At 34.3% G+C, this 17460-nt stretch overlaps 1 protein-coding gene across 46 annotated transcripts in view; it reads right to left on the bottom strand.

Moving 5' to 3' along the window:
• LOC142332632 (uncharacterized) overlaps positions 1–17460 on the bottom strand; it is a 104193-nt gene that overhangs the window by 76945 nt on the left and 9788 nt on the right. For 45 of the 46 annotated variants that reach the window (XM_075379190.1, XM_075379192.1, XM_075379194.1 and 42 more), the window contains exons 3-10: positions 16395–16517; positions 11303–11413; positions 8748–8870; positions 7773–7880; positions 7214–7336; positions 4555–4677; positions 2526–2648; positions 1428–1550 (exon numbers count right to left, since the gene is read on the bottom strand). In XM_075379190.1, the coding sequence (XP_075235305.1) occupies positions 1428–1550; positions 2526–2648; positions 4555–4677; positions 7214–7336; positions 7773–7880; positions 8748–8870; positions 11303–11413; positions 16395–16517 (957 nt within the window). The remainder of the gene's footprint in view (positions 1–1427; positions 1551–2525; positions 2649–4554; positions 4678–7213; positions 7337–7772; positions 7881–8747; positions 8871–11302; positions 11414–16394; positions 16518–17460) is intronic. The other variant, XM_075379210.1, reaches the window with a different exon arrangement.

The raw sequence follows: 17460 nt of genomic DNA, 5'->3' as shown, positions 1-17460 counted from the left end.
CCTGTCGTACCGTATCAAATCTCTGATTCGCTCAACATTGTAGTCACGTTTCGCATTAACGGTCTTTCAGTGCATGTATCGTTCGCAACTGATCCCCGGCTATCTTGAAAACATGTGCCCGTCACTAATAATCCATACGACCTTTTGAATTTTGAAAAGTTTTCAGTAGCATGCTTACCGAATTTAACACGAAACCTGTTTCCCAACGTTCCTTATAATTAGTATCACTCATTTTTGTAACGCACCACAAACACTCATATCACGAGAAGTCTATGTCTCACGTAAAACAATAGCCAAAAGATATTAAAACCTAATGTAAATCAGCTGTTCCTATAACTATATGATTACTAGTAACTTTACAATGTATTTTTAAATTAACTTATTCATTCTTTTTTATTATGATATAAATGTGGTGTTATACGAGAATGTTTTAAAAATCAGGTGGGTAGATAAATTGACCAATGATGAGGGGTTGTGGCAAATTGATGAAGAAAGCCTATTGGAAACTATAGTTAAACGAAGAACCAGCTTTATAGGCTACATATTATGCACCCTAGAATAGTCGCTTTGAGACTGATGGGAAAGTAGACGAGAAAAATTGTGCAGGCAGGCAACGTTTGGAATATGTAAAACAAATTGTTAGGTATGTAGGATGTAGGGGATATACCGAAATGAAATAACAGCCCCTTGATACGGAATCTTGAAAACTGCATCAAACCAGTCAAATGACTGAAAACAAAAAAAAGGAGGTAAATCGGCCGATAAAAATTTCACTGGGATAATGTAAATAGGTTGACTTAAATAGCAAAAATAAAACTTTAGCAACCTGTAACCATACTAATTTTTTTTTAGTTACCATCATATCATTTTGTATTAAGTAAACGTGAATAAAGCTTATGCAAGTTTTGTTAGGCTCATTTTTAAACAGGCGTATATTTTCATCCAACGAAAAATGCTTCACTTATCTTTTAAAATCATTTTAGAAGGTTGTAAGATAATATATATTTGTATACGCTGCATTTAATAGGAAAACATGATTTTTTTTTTGTTTTACGTTTATATCATAACAAACCATATGTTCTGATAGTATTTTTATGAAAAAAACCTATAATTTATAAGTGGGATTAGGCTCTACGTTTGAAGCTGGTTTTTTCTTAGTTGACCCCCATCCTAAAGCCTGAATTAAGAAATTTTTGCACTTGCGCAAATGTAGATATCCTCATATCATTTTGTATTAAGTAAACGTGAATAAAAGCTTATGCAAGTTAAAAACTTTGATGGTTACTCTTTGTGCAATCAATGCAGTAGATGAAAATCTCTATTTTTTTGGTATTATTAGTGATAGTATCCAGCCAAAGTATTTATTTCATTTTTTTTTCTAATCAACCCCTTTAACAATAAAAAAACAATATACAAATCATGCTTACAATTTTGTATGTGGATTTTCCGTCTGTGAAGCGATTCTTGGTACATGTATTATTGGTAGTGAATTGGATTTCAGATTATTTTTATTATCTGTATTATTTTCCGCTGTACTACGGAAGGGATCCCTGAAAACAAAGCAATAAATCGCGTATTTAATTTTACGAAAAATCGTTCATAGTGTATCTCTGTCAATACTATTGGCAGTTTAATTGATGATTTCTATGCCATATTATTACTGAATTCTGAACATGATATTATTTGCTATAAAATAAATAAACATTAATAATAAATTTATATTTATTTAAATTTAGCAATAAAATTGCAGTCCATCATGCTTATCACTGATTTTTGATTATAATTAATTTAATCCTACTCAAACATGTAAAACATGTACAAGTTTACATCTAACAATAAAAATGTGAGGCTCATTTTTTAACAGGCGTTTATTTTCATGCAAATAAAAATGCTTCACGTATCTTTTCAAATCATTTTAGAAGTATGTAAGATAGTATATATTTGTATACACTTCATTCCCATTTAATTTTTGCGATAAATTAACGTATTCGCTAAAATATAGTAAAAAAAAAAAAAAAATTAATTTAAAAGCAATTTGTTTGTTAATTTGAAATCGTGCCTATTCTTACACTACTACTCGTTCGGAAATCAGAATGAATGCCTGTAACAAACGGACACGAATAGCCCTCTTCAACTGGCACAACCAAACCTGTAGTATTATTATGAGACAAAAAGCAGTGAAAAAATCAAGATAATAGTCATACTCTACATCGATGTGCCTAAACACCTATGAAACAAACTGAACAGCGGCACACTAATGTTCCGAAGCAACTTATACAAATTCGTTGCTCGGCTCACACGTATGCCGTTCCATGGTGAACGTGAAAATTACAAATTGCATAACTTTTGCGCAACTCTAGACTTAATTATTGACGGGTTTCTGCCATGAATTATTTCATTGATACCATCCTTCATTTTCTTTAGATTTCAGTAGCGATTGTAATAAATTAAAGTATTTATTTCATTTTACTTCTAATTAACACATTTTACATGTATGATAAAACAATATAAGGAGATATGCTTACAATCTATTTGGTGGACTGTCCTTTTGTGAAGTGTATTTCGTTCTATCGTCTGATCGTGGTGAGTATGATGCACCATTTTTTTCATTATCCGTATAATTGTCATTTGTACTAGGTAACAAATTTCTGAAAAATAAACATTTCAATCCTGTATTAAATTTTATGAATGATAATTTTTTTCTTTTCCATGTATATTAAATGCTTATTGATAACGTATTTGATATATTTAAATGTCTCCTTTTTTATTGAATTCAGAGAAAGACAGTTTGTACCTATGATATAAATGAAGGATAATAATAAATCTATATACATATTTATAGTATTAAGCATATAAATTGTAATTCATTATTGCTTATCACAGAATTTTTTTCTTAATAATATAATTAGTAGAATATAATATGTTGTTGCTAAGTTAACTATTAAAATATATTTTTTAATAGCTATATCATGATATGCTATCTAATGCTTTGTTAATCGTTAAAATTCAGTCATTAAAAGAAAAAAAAAAGAAAGAGTATGGCTGAATTATGTAAATTAGAAAAACAAAGCGAAAGCAAATATAAATGATATATTGTATACTGTGCTGTTTCCTTCCTAAATTTTGTTTAATTGGAAAACGACTAGTCTGCTTTTCTAGATTTGCAGGGTAAACAATGGGATAATAATGTCCATAATGTATAATTGTAGTACTAAAAAATACAATGAAAATATTTAATTTTTAGATAATTTATTAATATCTTATAAGGAAGTATGATTTTAGAAAATCTATTTTTATGTAGATAAAGTTCTGCAAATTACACAGCAGTAAAAAAATGAAAAAATTAAAAATTTATGTTATTGCTGCATCATAATGGACATAATCATTTCAATATACAATAAACAACGGTATAATGCTGCACCTTTTATAACCGATACAGGTTTATATGCAAGAATAAAAATACTAAGCGCAATTTTTCATAAAACGAGATGCATCACGTAAATTCTCAAACAATTGTACCAAATTTTAAGGTATTAGATTTATTTATATTTAATTTTTCATGACTGAACAAAGTGTTTATTTTTTTTATTGCGACTTTTTATACGTTCGTTTCATTAGTTTGTGGGATGACGCATGCAGACTCGATATCAGAAAGAGTTGCTACGTTCTACATGCAGTGTCTAGATAAACGGCAATTCTGTTTACAATGTTTTAATAAAATACACTAAAATGTTCAGATTTTTATGATTAAACTTCACTCAGTATATTCCTGTATTTTATGAACATATATACACGAATAAGCATTTTAAATTCTATACTAATTTAATTGATTTTGTTTAAATTTATCTGTAAATTACAAAATGCCATAATATTGAAAACAAAGTATATATTTATGGTTTGCTCTAGCTTTTATCCGATTTAATTTTATTTGAATTATTTTGTTTTCTGCTTCTTTTTTCTCGTTGTAGTTTATTATTTCTTTGGACCCAGATATGCAACTTAGCATTTACACAAATACACAACTCCAGGGGATGCCATCGCATCAATGTATCTCTAACGTTCCCCTACCCAGGTAGCCGGGACTCGGTAATTATTCATTCGCCGTGCCTTTAATGTGGGGATTCATGGAGGTCCCAACACCGGGAGTCCGGTCTTGACGCAACGCTTCAAAAGGGGAACCACATAAAGATCCCGCATCGGGATTACGGTCTTACTTTACCCTCCTATTGTAAAGTACCATTATTTTGCTTAAGTAATAGTTCGATTATGATTTAGTTTTTGAAAATAAAAATATTTTCAGATTTGATGCAATGTATATAATGTAAAATGTCGTTGTAATGTAATGTGATGTTGTCGTTGTTGGTCTTTTGTTGCGCGGTTGCAGAAAATAGAAAAGGATTCCTTTTAAAAAAAGTTACATTTTAAAGTTGTAGAATATGAGGATATAAAAAATAATAAATATAAAAAACCGACAAATGGACAGCTTGTTAAATGGATTTTTTTTCTTCTTCTAATTAAACCATTTTACACTATGGATAAAAGAAATATGCTTACAATTTTGATGGTGGATTTTCTTTCTGTGAAGGGTAATTTGCTCCATCGGCTGGTCGTGGTGAATATGATTTACCATTATTTTCATTATCCGTATTATTGTCACTCTTACTAGGCAACGAATTTCTGAAAAATAAACAATAAATCGTGTATAAAATTTACGAATGATAGTTCATTTTTCATTTATATAAAATGAACATTAAAATCGTATTTGTTGAATCCAAAGACACTTCTTTTATTTTATTCAGAGTTGCTACATTTTGTAGCAACGAAATAAATGAAGGATAATAATAAATCTACATTTATTTATATTGAGCACTTAAATTGCAATTTATCAATGCTTTTACTGACTTTTTCTTAGTAATACAACCGGTGGAAGATATGTTGGTCCTAAGTTCAGTATTAAGAAACAATCACAGACAGATTACATAGTGTGTTAGTATTCTTCACCATTAAAATACCGTAACAAAATATAACTGTCTTTTATAATTTATTAAAATAATCAAAAACAAAAAATAGATAGTATATTCCTTATAGTAGTTGTTTCCTCTCTAAATATTGATTAATTGGAAAATTATTAGACTTGTTTTCTTGATTTGCAGAGGCATTATTGGGATCCTCATTTTTACCATGTAAATTTCCAGTACTGAAATATACAAACAAAACATTTAACTTGGGGTTATTCATGAAAACACTTATAAAGTAAAACGTTTTAACTTTTTCAGCTGACAAATTAGTATGTTTGTAAAAAAAATATATTTGTATTAATTTTTCAATACAATAGCGATGCAAAAAAAATCGATTTTATATATTATTTCTGTCATGTAATATACTTACAATTTTCAGTACAAGTTAATCAATTTAAAACGGCTGTCATTTTATATAACCGATTCAGGTTATATATCAAAGAAAGAAAACGTTAAGCGCATTTTCTGAATCATTTGCAACACACGAGAAGAACGGCAAGAACCTTCTTAAACTATTCTAGCAGTTTGTAAGGTAATATATTAGTATAAATTTACTGAGAATACGAAGCGTTTTTATTTTACTTTATGCATATTTCTTTTCTAACCATACATTCTAAAAATATTTTTATTACAAAACCGGTAAGTTCCAAGTGGGTATTGGGTGTACGTTTAATCATTTTTTCTCAGTTGACTTCTCATCACGGAGCCAGTATTGAGCAGCTTCTCCGTCTCTAAAATTGTATCAAATTCTGTATCAACATGAAAAAAATTCCATCGTTTACAGAAATCATCTGGACAAATACGAGCACTTCACAAACGTAACGTTCCGACAATGTTTTAAAAATTGTATAACAATGTTGGATGAAGCATGGAGACTCGATGTTACAACGGCTGCTACGTTGTCCGCACAGTGTCTAGATAAAATGTCCAGGTTTTTATGATTTTAAATCACTCAGTATATCTCTCTATTTTAGGAACATATATACACGAATAAGCAACATTAAATTCTATGTTACAATATTGAAAACAAATTATATATTTATGCTTTGCTGTAGCTTTTATACGATTCACTATTTATTTGAATAATTTTGTTTTCGCTTCTTTTTTTTCTTGTAGTTTATCCGTGCTTTGGACCCGAACACATCACTAAGCGTTTACACATTTACACAAATCCACGGAGTGCCATCGTCTCGAACTTTCTCGGAAGGAATTAACATTCCCCCACAAAGTAGATGCGACTCGGTCATTAATTATTCGACATGCCTCTAATGAGGGAATCTATGAATATCCCAACACCGTTCCTCCAATCTTGATGACACACATCTAATGGGGAACCCCAAAGGGATCCCGCCCCGGAAGTAGGGTCTTACATTACACTCCAATTGTGAAGTACCCTTATTTTGCGTAAGTAGTAGTTCGATTACGATTTAGTTCTTGTAAAATAATCGTCTAAAAATATTTTCAGATTTTATGCAATGTATATAATGTAAAATGTAAAAAGAATCTGTTATTTAATTTGTGAAACGGTTTACCCTAACAAAGGAAAATTCAATTATATAGTGAAATTTAAGATTTACTTTTTATACAAGATTTTATTTTTTTCTAATTCTATAATTATGTTTCACGAGTTATATTAGAATGATGTTCTATGTTTGTTATTGTTATAAATAAACAGACTCACTAAAATATGATAAAAATAAATGATTTAAAAAGCAATTTTTTTATTAATTTGATGACATGCCTATTACTACGCTACTACTTTTTCAGAGGTCACAATGAATACCTGTAACAGAAATAGACAGATAATAATTCCCTACAACCAAAACTCTGAAGCTGGTATCAATATTATGAGACGGCAACAAGTGAAAAAGATTTAAAACAATCAAATCATTCCCTTCATCGATGTACGCAGTGGCATATTAGTGTCCCGAAGCGACGTTTATAAATTCATCACTTCGATTTACAGGTGTACCGATCCGTAGTGAACGTGATACGTAGAAATTGCATAACGTTTATACAACTTTAGAGTAAAATTTTGATGGGTAACCTTCGTGCCATCAATGATTCAATTCATATCATCCTTATTTTCTTTTGATTTCAGTAATGATTATAATAAATCAAAGTATTTATTTCATATTTCTTCCAATTAACGTATTTTGCATTTAAGATATAACAATATAAGGAGATATGCTTACAATGTTGTTGGTGGATTGTCCTTTTGTGAAGTGTATTTCGTTCTATCGTCTGATTGTGGTGAGTATGATTCACCCTTTTTATCATTATCCGTATAATTGTCACTTGTAGTAGGTAACAAATTTCTGAAAAACAAACAATAAATCTTTTATTAAATTTTACGAATGATAATTTCTTTTTGCATATAAATTAAATGCCTTTTGATAACGTATTTGATAACGTAATTCAATGTCACCTTTTTTATTAAATTCAGAGAAAGGAAGTTTGTATCTATGAAATAAATGAAGGATAAAAATAAATCTCTATTTATTTATATTTAGCACTTTAATTGTAGTTTATTATTGCATATTATTGACTTTTTTTCTTAATAATACTCTGTAGAAAATATGATGCTGCTAAGTTCATTATTACAAAACTATAACAGTCAAAGTACATATTATGCTATCTAATTTTCTTCATCGTAAAATAATAGTCATTAAAACAAAATAGAATAAAATATATGGCTGAATTGTATAAATTAAAAAAAAAAAAGATCGCAAATATAAATGATATATTTCTTACTTTGCTTGTTTGTTTCCTGATTTTTGATTAATTGGAGAATTACTAGTCTTCTTTTCTTCATTTTCTGGGAAATCAATGCCATCATCTCTAGAAAACATCTTTGTAATACTGAAAAATTCAATGAAAATAGTATCTAGTTAATATATTAAAATCTTATATTGAAGTAAATGATTTAAATATTTCCCGTAACGTAATAGTATTATCTTAGAAAATGTATATTTTTTGTAAATAATTCAGCAAATTATACAGCAGGAAAAAATGAAAAATAAAATACTACTCTACTAATTATTACTGCATGATAATGGACTTAATCATTTTAATACACAATAAACAATGGAAGAATGCTGCACCTTCTATAACCGATACAGGTTTACATGCAAGAATAAAAATACTAGCCGCAATTTGTCCAGCGTCTGCATAAAACGAAAGGTGCGTCCCGTAAATTCTCAAATAATTGTAGCAAATTTTAAGGCATTATATTTATATATATTTTACTTCTCTTTACTGACCAAAGTCTTTTTTTTATTGCGACTTTTTTTTACGTTCGTTTCATTACTTTTTTCGATTTTTTTCTTTTCATTTTACTGAATAAAAATGATTAAAATACATTATTTTCAAAGTGCGCTGATGATGGAAATCATACATTTATTATCATCATCAAGATATGAAAACCTGAAGTTGAAAATAGCCCGATTGGGTCACCGACTTCATTGTTATATAAGGATAATATTGAATCTGTAAAGGTAACATCTACTCTAGTAAAAAATAATCCCGTAAATTCCTCTGAACCCACTACATTTGATATTCAACCGTGTGTAACAGTTATTGTCAGACCTCCACTTCAGCTGCTAATCTGAATCTAAATTTTGATGGGTAACCTTTGTGCCATCAATGATTCAATTCATACCGTCCTTATTTTCTTTAGATTTCTGTAGTTATTATAATAAATCAAATTATAATGAATCAAAATATTACAAGCTTATTGGTAGATTGGCCATGTGTGATGTGTCCTTCGTTCCATCGTCTGACCGTGGTGAGTATGATGCACCGTTTTTATCATTATCCGTATAATTGTCACTTGTAGTAGGTAACAAATTTCTGAAAAACATGCAATAAATCCTGTGTTAAATTTTATTAATGATAATTTCTTTCCCATGTAAATTATATGCCTATTGATAACGTGTTTGATGTAATTCAATGTCACCCTTTTTTACTGAATTCAGAGAAAGACAGTTTGTACCTATGAAATAAATGTAGGATAATAATAAATCTTTATTTATTTATATTAAGCACTGAAATTGTAGTTTATTATTGCTTATCACTGACTTTTTTCTTAATAATACAATTGATAGAAAATATGATGTTGCTAAGTTCACTATTATAAAAGTCTCAAATAAAAATTACCTTAATGTTCGCTAATATTCTACATTAATAAAATACAGTCACTAAGATAAAACAAATATATGCTTGAATTTTATAAATTACATAAACAAATCGTAAGAACTACCTGTGCATGATCTGAGAGAGCGACGAGTTTTATTTCAGCTCCGTTTTTGTACATACCATTCTCCTTTCGTCGATTTTTGTGGTTCGTTTACAATTTTAGTTGTTTAGTTAGTACTTTTATGCTATTTGTTAGTTTTTTGGGGGTTTTGTGTTACTTGGCTATTGTTATTTTTTTTATTCAATTATTTACCGTGTTTTTATTTAATATTTGTAAGGGCAGCATACGGTTGCTACGGTTATTTATCTTAGTTATAAAGCTGATTTATATTTATAATACTTGCTTATGTGCGGCATGTAGCAGTTTCTAAGTGAAACAATTCTGTTGTTGCCTTAGAAAATGTTTTATTTTTTTCTGTCGGTTTTTTGATACGGGAAAAATCTGATGAAAAATTCCATCACACATCTTAGTTGTTTGCAATTATGACTGACCGTGATCTTGCAGACGCCAGGTGTCGTCCCTGAGTTTCTTTTGGGGGACAGCGTCACTGATAGTGCGTCGATCTACGTAATTGAATTGACCGATTTTGATTCAAATTGTTTGATCATGGTACGATTACGGGTGGCTGGGGTTTCGACAGAGGCATTGGATTGGTTGGGATTAGGCGCATTGGGTCGTTCCACGGTTATATTGGTATCGTTTGGAATTTGATTTGTGCCTCCCACTGGCGGGAGTGGTCACGCTGCCGAAGTATGGTGGCCCGTGCGACCAAAGTCGTGGCTTTGTCCCGTCGGTGGCGGTTCCTGATTGTGATTTTGTAATGCCGCGCGAGACTCCATGATTGGTGGTGCGGGGTTTGTCCCCGGCTCCTGCGCGCACCGATATGAAGTTACGTTCCCCTTGTGTGTGACATAATTCTTTTGAATTATTGGGTGTAGTCACGAACGGTGTTGCAAATTTAGACTAGGTGCAGGGTCCGCGCTTCCGTAGTCTCGGTTCGTTTAAGGGAATCATGTTAGATTGGATTAAACATGTTCGTTTGAGGCCTACGTGAAGGCAAAAAATTTGAATTGTATTTTACTGGTGCAAATTTCTGCCGAGGCATTTACTTCGGTGAAATTTCGACCGAGGCATGGTCGATGACTGTGTGATGTAATAAGTTAGAGGGTCTAAAGACGACCTGTATAGCCACTCCGAGCTCGGAATTGAGGGAGTGGTTTGGCGCGACCGGTAACGTCACAATTGGGTGTCTTCCCACCCTGGGTTTGGATGAGCTATATTGAATTTATTGGAAGTGAAATTGAGCCCCCTCCACCGATAGGTATTTTTAATAGAATTGGTGGTCCATCATCGGAAAATCATCAAAACGTAAGTTGCGGCTCTCTTCGCCGAAGGTGGTGGAGCAGAAGAAGCTTAGTGTGGCTAGGAAGTCTGGTCAGGTTGTTGGTGGGTCGTCTCTGACGTGGGAGCTTTGTACGTTAGCGATGAATGGAAGTCGGAATGTTGGGGGTTGAAATACAAAAGTTTTTCTGACACAAAAGTTGTAGATCATACAAAAACCTACAACTTTTGTAGAATTCACTTTTTAACATAACCTCAAAATTTCCGTGAAAAATGCGAAAAATCTTTTTTTCGTTTTTTATTTTTCATTTCCGCAAAAATAATTTAATGTTGACGAAACTTGTTGAAAATATACCTTCCTGAGCCTTAAATAACCACACATTTTTTTCATCAACTTTCACTTGAAATCGCAATAATACATTTTTTTTTAAACTTTTTTTACCCTTTTCAACTACGCAAATCAACTCTCCAACACCACCCTCACGCATTTATTTTTTTACGTTTATTATTAGCCCCCTTACCATTTTCACTAATAAAAGACTAGACAATTTTTTCCCAATTTTTTTCAATTAAACGAGTTATTTCGATCGATCTAAATTTAATTATGATTACATAATATGCGAGCTCGTTTTTTTTATCATTGAAATGCAGAAACTAATGTAAAGCAAAAATATTGGCTGTATTTTATAAATTATCAAAACAAATGAAAAACAAAAAAATAATAAATAAATTATATATTCCTTACTCTTCTCTTTTCTTTCCAAATTTTTGACTAACTGGAGAATTACCAGTCTTCTTTCCTAGATCTGCAAGTAAATCAATTGGCTCATCATCTCTATAATACACATTTCTAGTACTGAAAAACACAAAGAAAACATTTAATTGCAGATAATTCATGAAAAACTTATAATTAAAGTAAAATGAGTTAAATTTTTCAGATTACGTATTATTATGTTTGTACAAAATCTATTTTTTTAAAAATACAGCAGGAATGCAAAAATGAAAAGAAATTTACGTATTATTTACTGCAATATAATTGACTTAATCTTTTCAATATAAAATAATGAATGTAGTACTGCTGCCATCTTACATAAAAGATACAGGTTTATATCAAAAAATAAAAATGTTACGTGTATTTTCTCCATCGAGAGATATCACTAACTTCACAAACCACTCTGGCAGTTTGTAAGGCAAAATATATTTTCATATATTGCATTCTCGTTTCGTGAGATAATGAAGTCTTTTTATTTCTGTTTATTTTATCTGTTTATTCTGTTTAATTTTATGTTTATTTATTTTTAGATGGACCTTCAGGTTGATATTGAGGCTCAACATCTAGATCGACAGGAGACATGGGGAGGTACACTTCTGTATGATCCAGTGGTTTACGACTCGAGGATCGTTCGAGGTCTATATCCATGCCAATGGCAGGCGTGGCTCACCTTTATATCGCTACTGTGATGACGAGGACAACGTAGAACATACTTTTCTCAGATGTATAAGTTGGGCTTTGGAGCGACCCTTTGATAAGGCGGTTTCACCTGAGGAGTTAATGGAGGGTAGGATAGGCTCGAGCCTAGGTTGGGACAGGTTTTCGGGAGTTCTTCAAGAGTTCTTTTCGTGTAATTACAAGAAGAAGGAAGAGAATAAGGTAGTGTGCAGTTCCGGAGTGGTGGTGGAAGGCCAGCCCTCGGGGGTCCAAGAGGATCGTCGCCGTTGGGTGCCTCCGGGGGGACGCCGGAAGCTCTTGCCGAAGGACCACACCCGGAGTACCTGTAGGCATGCGTGGTGGCGATGTGTACTGCACTAGGTGGTTCCGCCTCACCACACTGATGGGGAGGGTTTTTAGTGGGTCCTCGCCTTACGAGGAAACCCCACACATCTGGCAGCAGATTTTTACTCCTCCAACGCAAAAATAAAGATTTATTTTTATAATGAATAAAACAAGTTCAAATTAAGAACATATCATTTAAAAAGTTACGCAAACATACGTTTTTTTCCTTTTTCTTAATTAAAATTGGTGTAATTTATACGACGTTACAAAATAAAATTCGTATTGATAAATAAATATAAATTTTAGTATAAATTATCATCCTATCTTTCATTTATCAAAATTATAACAATAAATTACTTGTTAAAAATAAATTTATTTTTTTATAAATTTTAAATAAAGTCGATCGATTTACAACTAAATACAAAATAAGAATTAACATCCACGTGCCCTGAGGTAGATATTCCCCACGTCCGGAACACAACATCTACGTTCCACGTCCAGGGTGGCAACAACTGTACTCAAGTACATTACATATAGCTGGCTAACGGGGTTCCGAGTGTTGTTTCTCGGATATGCTTTTTTCGGCCGATTTTCATCTATAGGCCGAATTACAGGACTGGACTTTGCGGCCACCTGCAGATACGAAATTCTTAACGATTATGGAAATGGATTAATACCGCCTTTAGAGCTGGCGATGTGGCGGCCACGGTCAAAGATATTAACAGGTGTAACAGACCAGCAGCTGTGTTACCTGATTTTTCCAACGCTTTCGCGAATTCTTCCATTTTAAAAGGTACATTATATGAGTAATTATACTCAGTTCTGAAGTTTAGTAGACCTTCAAGTTGTTCTTTTTTAGTACGTAAATCTTCTTCGTAGTTGGCCGTTCTGCTGGCCTTTTCGAAGTGATTGGATAACAACTGTGGAATTTCATATGGAATGACTTTTATTGCATCTTCATCTTGAAGGCTAGTTATGGGAGCAAAATCATTACGCCCACAAATCGCCTTCACTTTCCTCCAAACATCTGATGCAGTAGTAGTTTTGTCAATGGATGACACGTATAGCTGCCAGGATCGTTTTTTCGAGTCTATCATAAGACGTTTTGCATACGCCCTGTATTTCTTAAAGGCAACAAGATTTTCTATACTAGGACGCTTCTTAAAGGCGTTATACGCCCAATTCTTTCTTTTTATAGCTTCACTTATTTCACCGTTCCACCATGGAACGCGTTTCTTCGTACGTTTCCCAAATGTTTTGGAAATATATCTCGATGCCGACTCAATTATTGCATTTGCTATGGCGTCGACATCGTCTTCGATAACTCCAGTTGTTTCTGGGAGTATCGTTCTAGCTGTGAAGCTCGTCCAGTCTGCCTTTTCAATCTGAAGCGGACGCTTCATTCTAACGGCGACCGCTTGAAGGTTTGTGTTTAGAACAACCGCTTCGGTGGTAGCTCTAGTCGATGTTAATATAGCTTCTCCACCTGTAACTCTTACATTTGTCGGTTGATCTCGCCGAAATATATCGAATCCTTTTAATTTAAAATTTTCATTTCGGCGGAAATGCGTTTCTTGCAGACAACTACAAATCGGGTCTACGTCATGTACCAAGCGTTGGAGCTCATGGATGTTCCATTGTACAATCCACTCGCTAATTTTTAATTAAATTATTTTCTGGGTTTTCCTTTCGGCCATCCTTTTTTTCTTTTCTTCTCCATCCTACGAACAGCATCCTGTTTGCAGAGAAGGTCGTCGCCTGTAAGGCTTCTGGTCTCCGTATTGGAGACCACCGAAGCCGCCGACGACGACGGGCATGGATCGGCACCGGTTACAGTGGCCGATTGCGGGGCGACAACCTTGCCGCTCCCCAACACGGGGTCGCACCGGTCACCGCCTGTGGGAGAGGGGACACTCGCCCCCCTTGTGTGATTTTTTTGTGGCCTCTGAAGCTTAGAGGCCACTTCAGTTACAGGAGGCTTGGGAGCCCCCATAACAGTCTCTGTAGGTATCACTTTTTCCTTGTCATCAAGAATCCACTGAGTCGGCCTTGGCATTCTGCTTTGGCGTCCGTTTTCTTCAGAACAGGAGCAGCTTTCGGTGATTTATCTTCAGGAGGAGGCTGTTCTAATATCTTTGGCTTTATAGGATCTTTACCATTGAAAGGTTTCATTTTATTGTCAATAATTCTTTCGATCATATTAGCCAAGGTTGGAGCAAGTTTACTGATGAGTTGACCTTCATCGACAGCAACTGGAGCAGGGACAGGAGCGGCAGCCGCAGCCTGTGCTTAGGTTGTTGTTGCTCTAGGCTTACGGGCGTTATCTATCTTCTTTGCATCGAAGTAGCTGACCTTTTGCAGGGTTTTTACTTCCTGCACAGCAACTTCATCTTTGTAGACAGGACAATTCCTTGATCTACAAGAATGCGCTCCTTTACAGTTGATACATGCAGGAGGCTCTTTACACGGCTCTCCCTCATGCACCTCTTCACCGCACACGCATATTTGCGGTCTTTCGCATCTAAGAGCGGTGTGGCCAAAGCGTTGGCACTTAAAGCACCTCATTGACTGTGGGACAAATGCCCGCACATCCAAATGGTGAATCAGTGCTCTTATCTTTTCCGGCAAAGTAGGCCGGTTGAAAGTGAGGACATGAGAAGCTGAGTTTAAGACCTCACCGTTCCTTCTCATGTTCAATCGACGGCACTCTATTACTCCTTGTGCTGCCAGTTCCTCTAAATCTCTTTCTCCGAACAATTTAAAAGATCCCGACAGACGACAACACCCCTTGAGGTGTTGATCGTGCCGTGGGGATCAACACGTACAGCTAGTTCTCCAATTTTCTTCAGTCCTGGAATCTTCTGAGACTGTATATCATTAATAGTCTCTACATGAAGTCCCGTGAAAGTTTTTCTTATTTCTTTAACAGGGCCTCCAGCACATTTGTTTTTTCTCGAGCGATGAGGAAAGGACTCACCTTCGAGAAATTACCTTCTTCCTTAGTGATAAACAAATACTTAGGTTTTGGAATGCTGCTCTTGAAAAAAGCTTTCTGCAAGCTTTTCCTAGCCTCAATCTCAATCCTTCTGGTTTCTGCACTCTTTCGGCGTTTCGCCTCAGGTGAAACGGCCGGTTCTAAACGAGGGTGTTTACGTGAACCCTCTGCCACGTTATTTTGTTCAGGAATATTCATGAACATTGATCCCTTCTGTAGCAAGGCTAGCCGCCGGGGTACACCCCCACTCCAGGGCTACTAACCTTGGAGGTCTGATCCGGTACTCCGGTGGAACCGCCATATGTCCTGGCAGAGAGCGGATGCGCAGTCTCTGCACTGACTCCAGGCTCCTTCTCACCGAAGCTTTCAGAGCTCTCATGCACCGACATTCATAGGCACCATTTCTACATGCTTGCCATCGTAGAGGGCATGTGGACAACGGAAGGGTCTCCGTTACACCTGCAATAACATTGACCCTGGCCGCCACATCGCCAGCTCTAAGAGTGGTATGAATCCATTTCCAAAATCGTTTGTTATTCCATTTCCTGCAGGTAGCCAAAAATCCAGTCCGTTTAGTGAAGTTGGAACCAGGTCAAACTTAACAAGGCATAACCGAGGAATTTACTCGGAACCCCGTTAGCCAGCTATATGTAATGTACGAAGGTACAGCTGTTGCCGCCCTGGACGTGGAACGTAGATGTTGTGTTCCGGACGTGGTGATTATCTACCTCAGGGCTTCATTTACTATTGTTTATGTTTATTGCTATGATTTACGTGTCCGTTCTATTACGTCAAAATTGTGATCTTTAAGTTACCTATTTTTCCAATTGTCAATATAGAATATTACGATTATGAGTGGGATCTTAACTTTATTAAAAACACTTTGCATAATGTTTATGCATCTACGTTTGGTGGATGAAAATTCTATCAATTTTTTTCGTTTGACAGTATTCATTATTTTCTTTACGTTTGCAATAATGATTGCGTACTATCAAAATATTTATTTAATTATATGTTTTAATTTACCAATATTACACGTAATATAAAATAAAATTGACGTATGCTTACATTTTTTCAGGTGATTTTTCCTTCTGTGGAATGTATTTCGATTCATCAAATATTCGTGGAGAATTTGCTTCACCATTACTTTCATTTTTAGTGACATTGTTTCCTGTACTAGACGATATACCTCTGCAAACCAAACAAAATGCTGATGGTTAATTTTGCACCTAAATTTAATTCCCACGAGTGTGTATTTGATGATTTCATTTCGGCCTGGTTTATGTGATATGGAATCACGGCAATGCAATAAAATGATGTAATGCAAGGGTGTAAGTGAAGGATAATACAAAGTCTTTATACTTATAAATTTAGCACTCAAACTGGAAAATATTAATCCGTATAACCGATTTTTTTTTTTTTTTAATTTACATTTTGTTGTATAAATATTATTGCAATATTTTGTAGTAACAGATTAACTTATTCTTGATTGCATATTAGTAATAAGCATTTTAATACATTTTCAATACAATTGTTTGAGAAGCAGTAGCTTCTCAAACAATTTAGATAAGACCGGTAACAGGCTAATTGGTCTGTAATCAGTAGGGTAATATTGGTTAGCTAGCATTTCTACTACCACCACCCCATTCGGTCGCCCTAGAGCATAGACTAAATGTTCTGTGCCAGAAAACGGCTACTGTGCCTCTAAAAAACGGTATTGCGTAGCGACCTCGATCCTATCTGCTCCTAATGAGCTACCTAACTTGCGTGAGCGAATTAAGCAGGGTGCCGTACAGCACCCGCTTAGCGATTTAGCGGTTATCTGAACAACAGATGGTGCACTGTTAACACCTTGGAGGGAAGCTTGAGACATCAAATTTTTGGTGGTGTACCGCAGGGGTCTGTCCTGGGCCCCTTGCTGTGGTTAATAGCCTTTGACGATGTTTTGAGGCAGAATTTACCAGATGGAGTTGAAATTATAGCATATGCTGAAGACTTGGTTATACTAATTGCAGCAAAAACTGAGATCGAAATAGAGACTAGTAGCAATAGAGTCCTGGAGTTGATTCACGCCTGGTTGGGCGAACAAGGCCTGAAACTATCTGTAGAAAATGTGAATACATTTCTCTAACAG

Source organism: Lycorma delicatula, chromosome 11, assembly GCF_047948215.1.
Source record: "Lycorma delicatula isolate Av1 chromosome 11, ASM4794821v1, whole genome shotgun sequence".
NCBI classification, from domain to species: Eukaryota; Metazoa; Arthropoda; class Insecta; order Hemiptera; family Fulgoridae; genus Lycorma; species Lycorma delicatula.
This window is presented reverse-complemented; position numbering and strand designations above follow the sequence as displayed.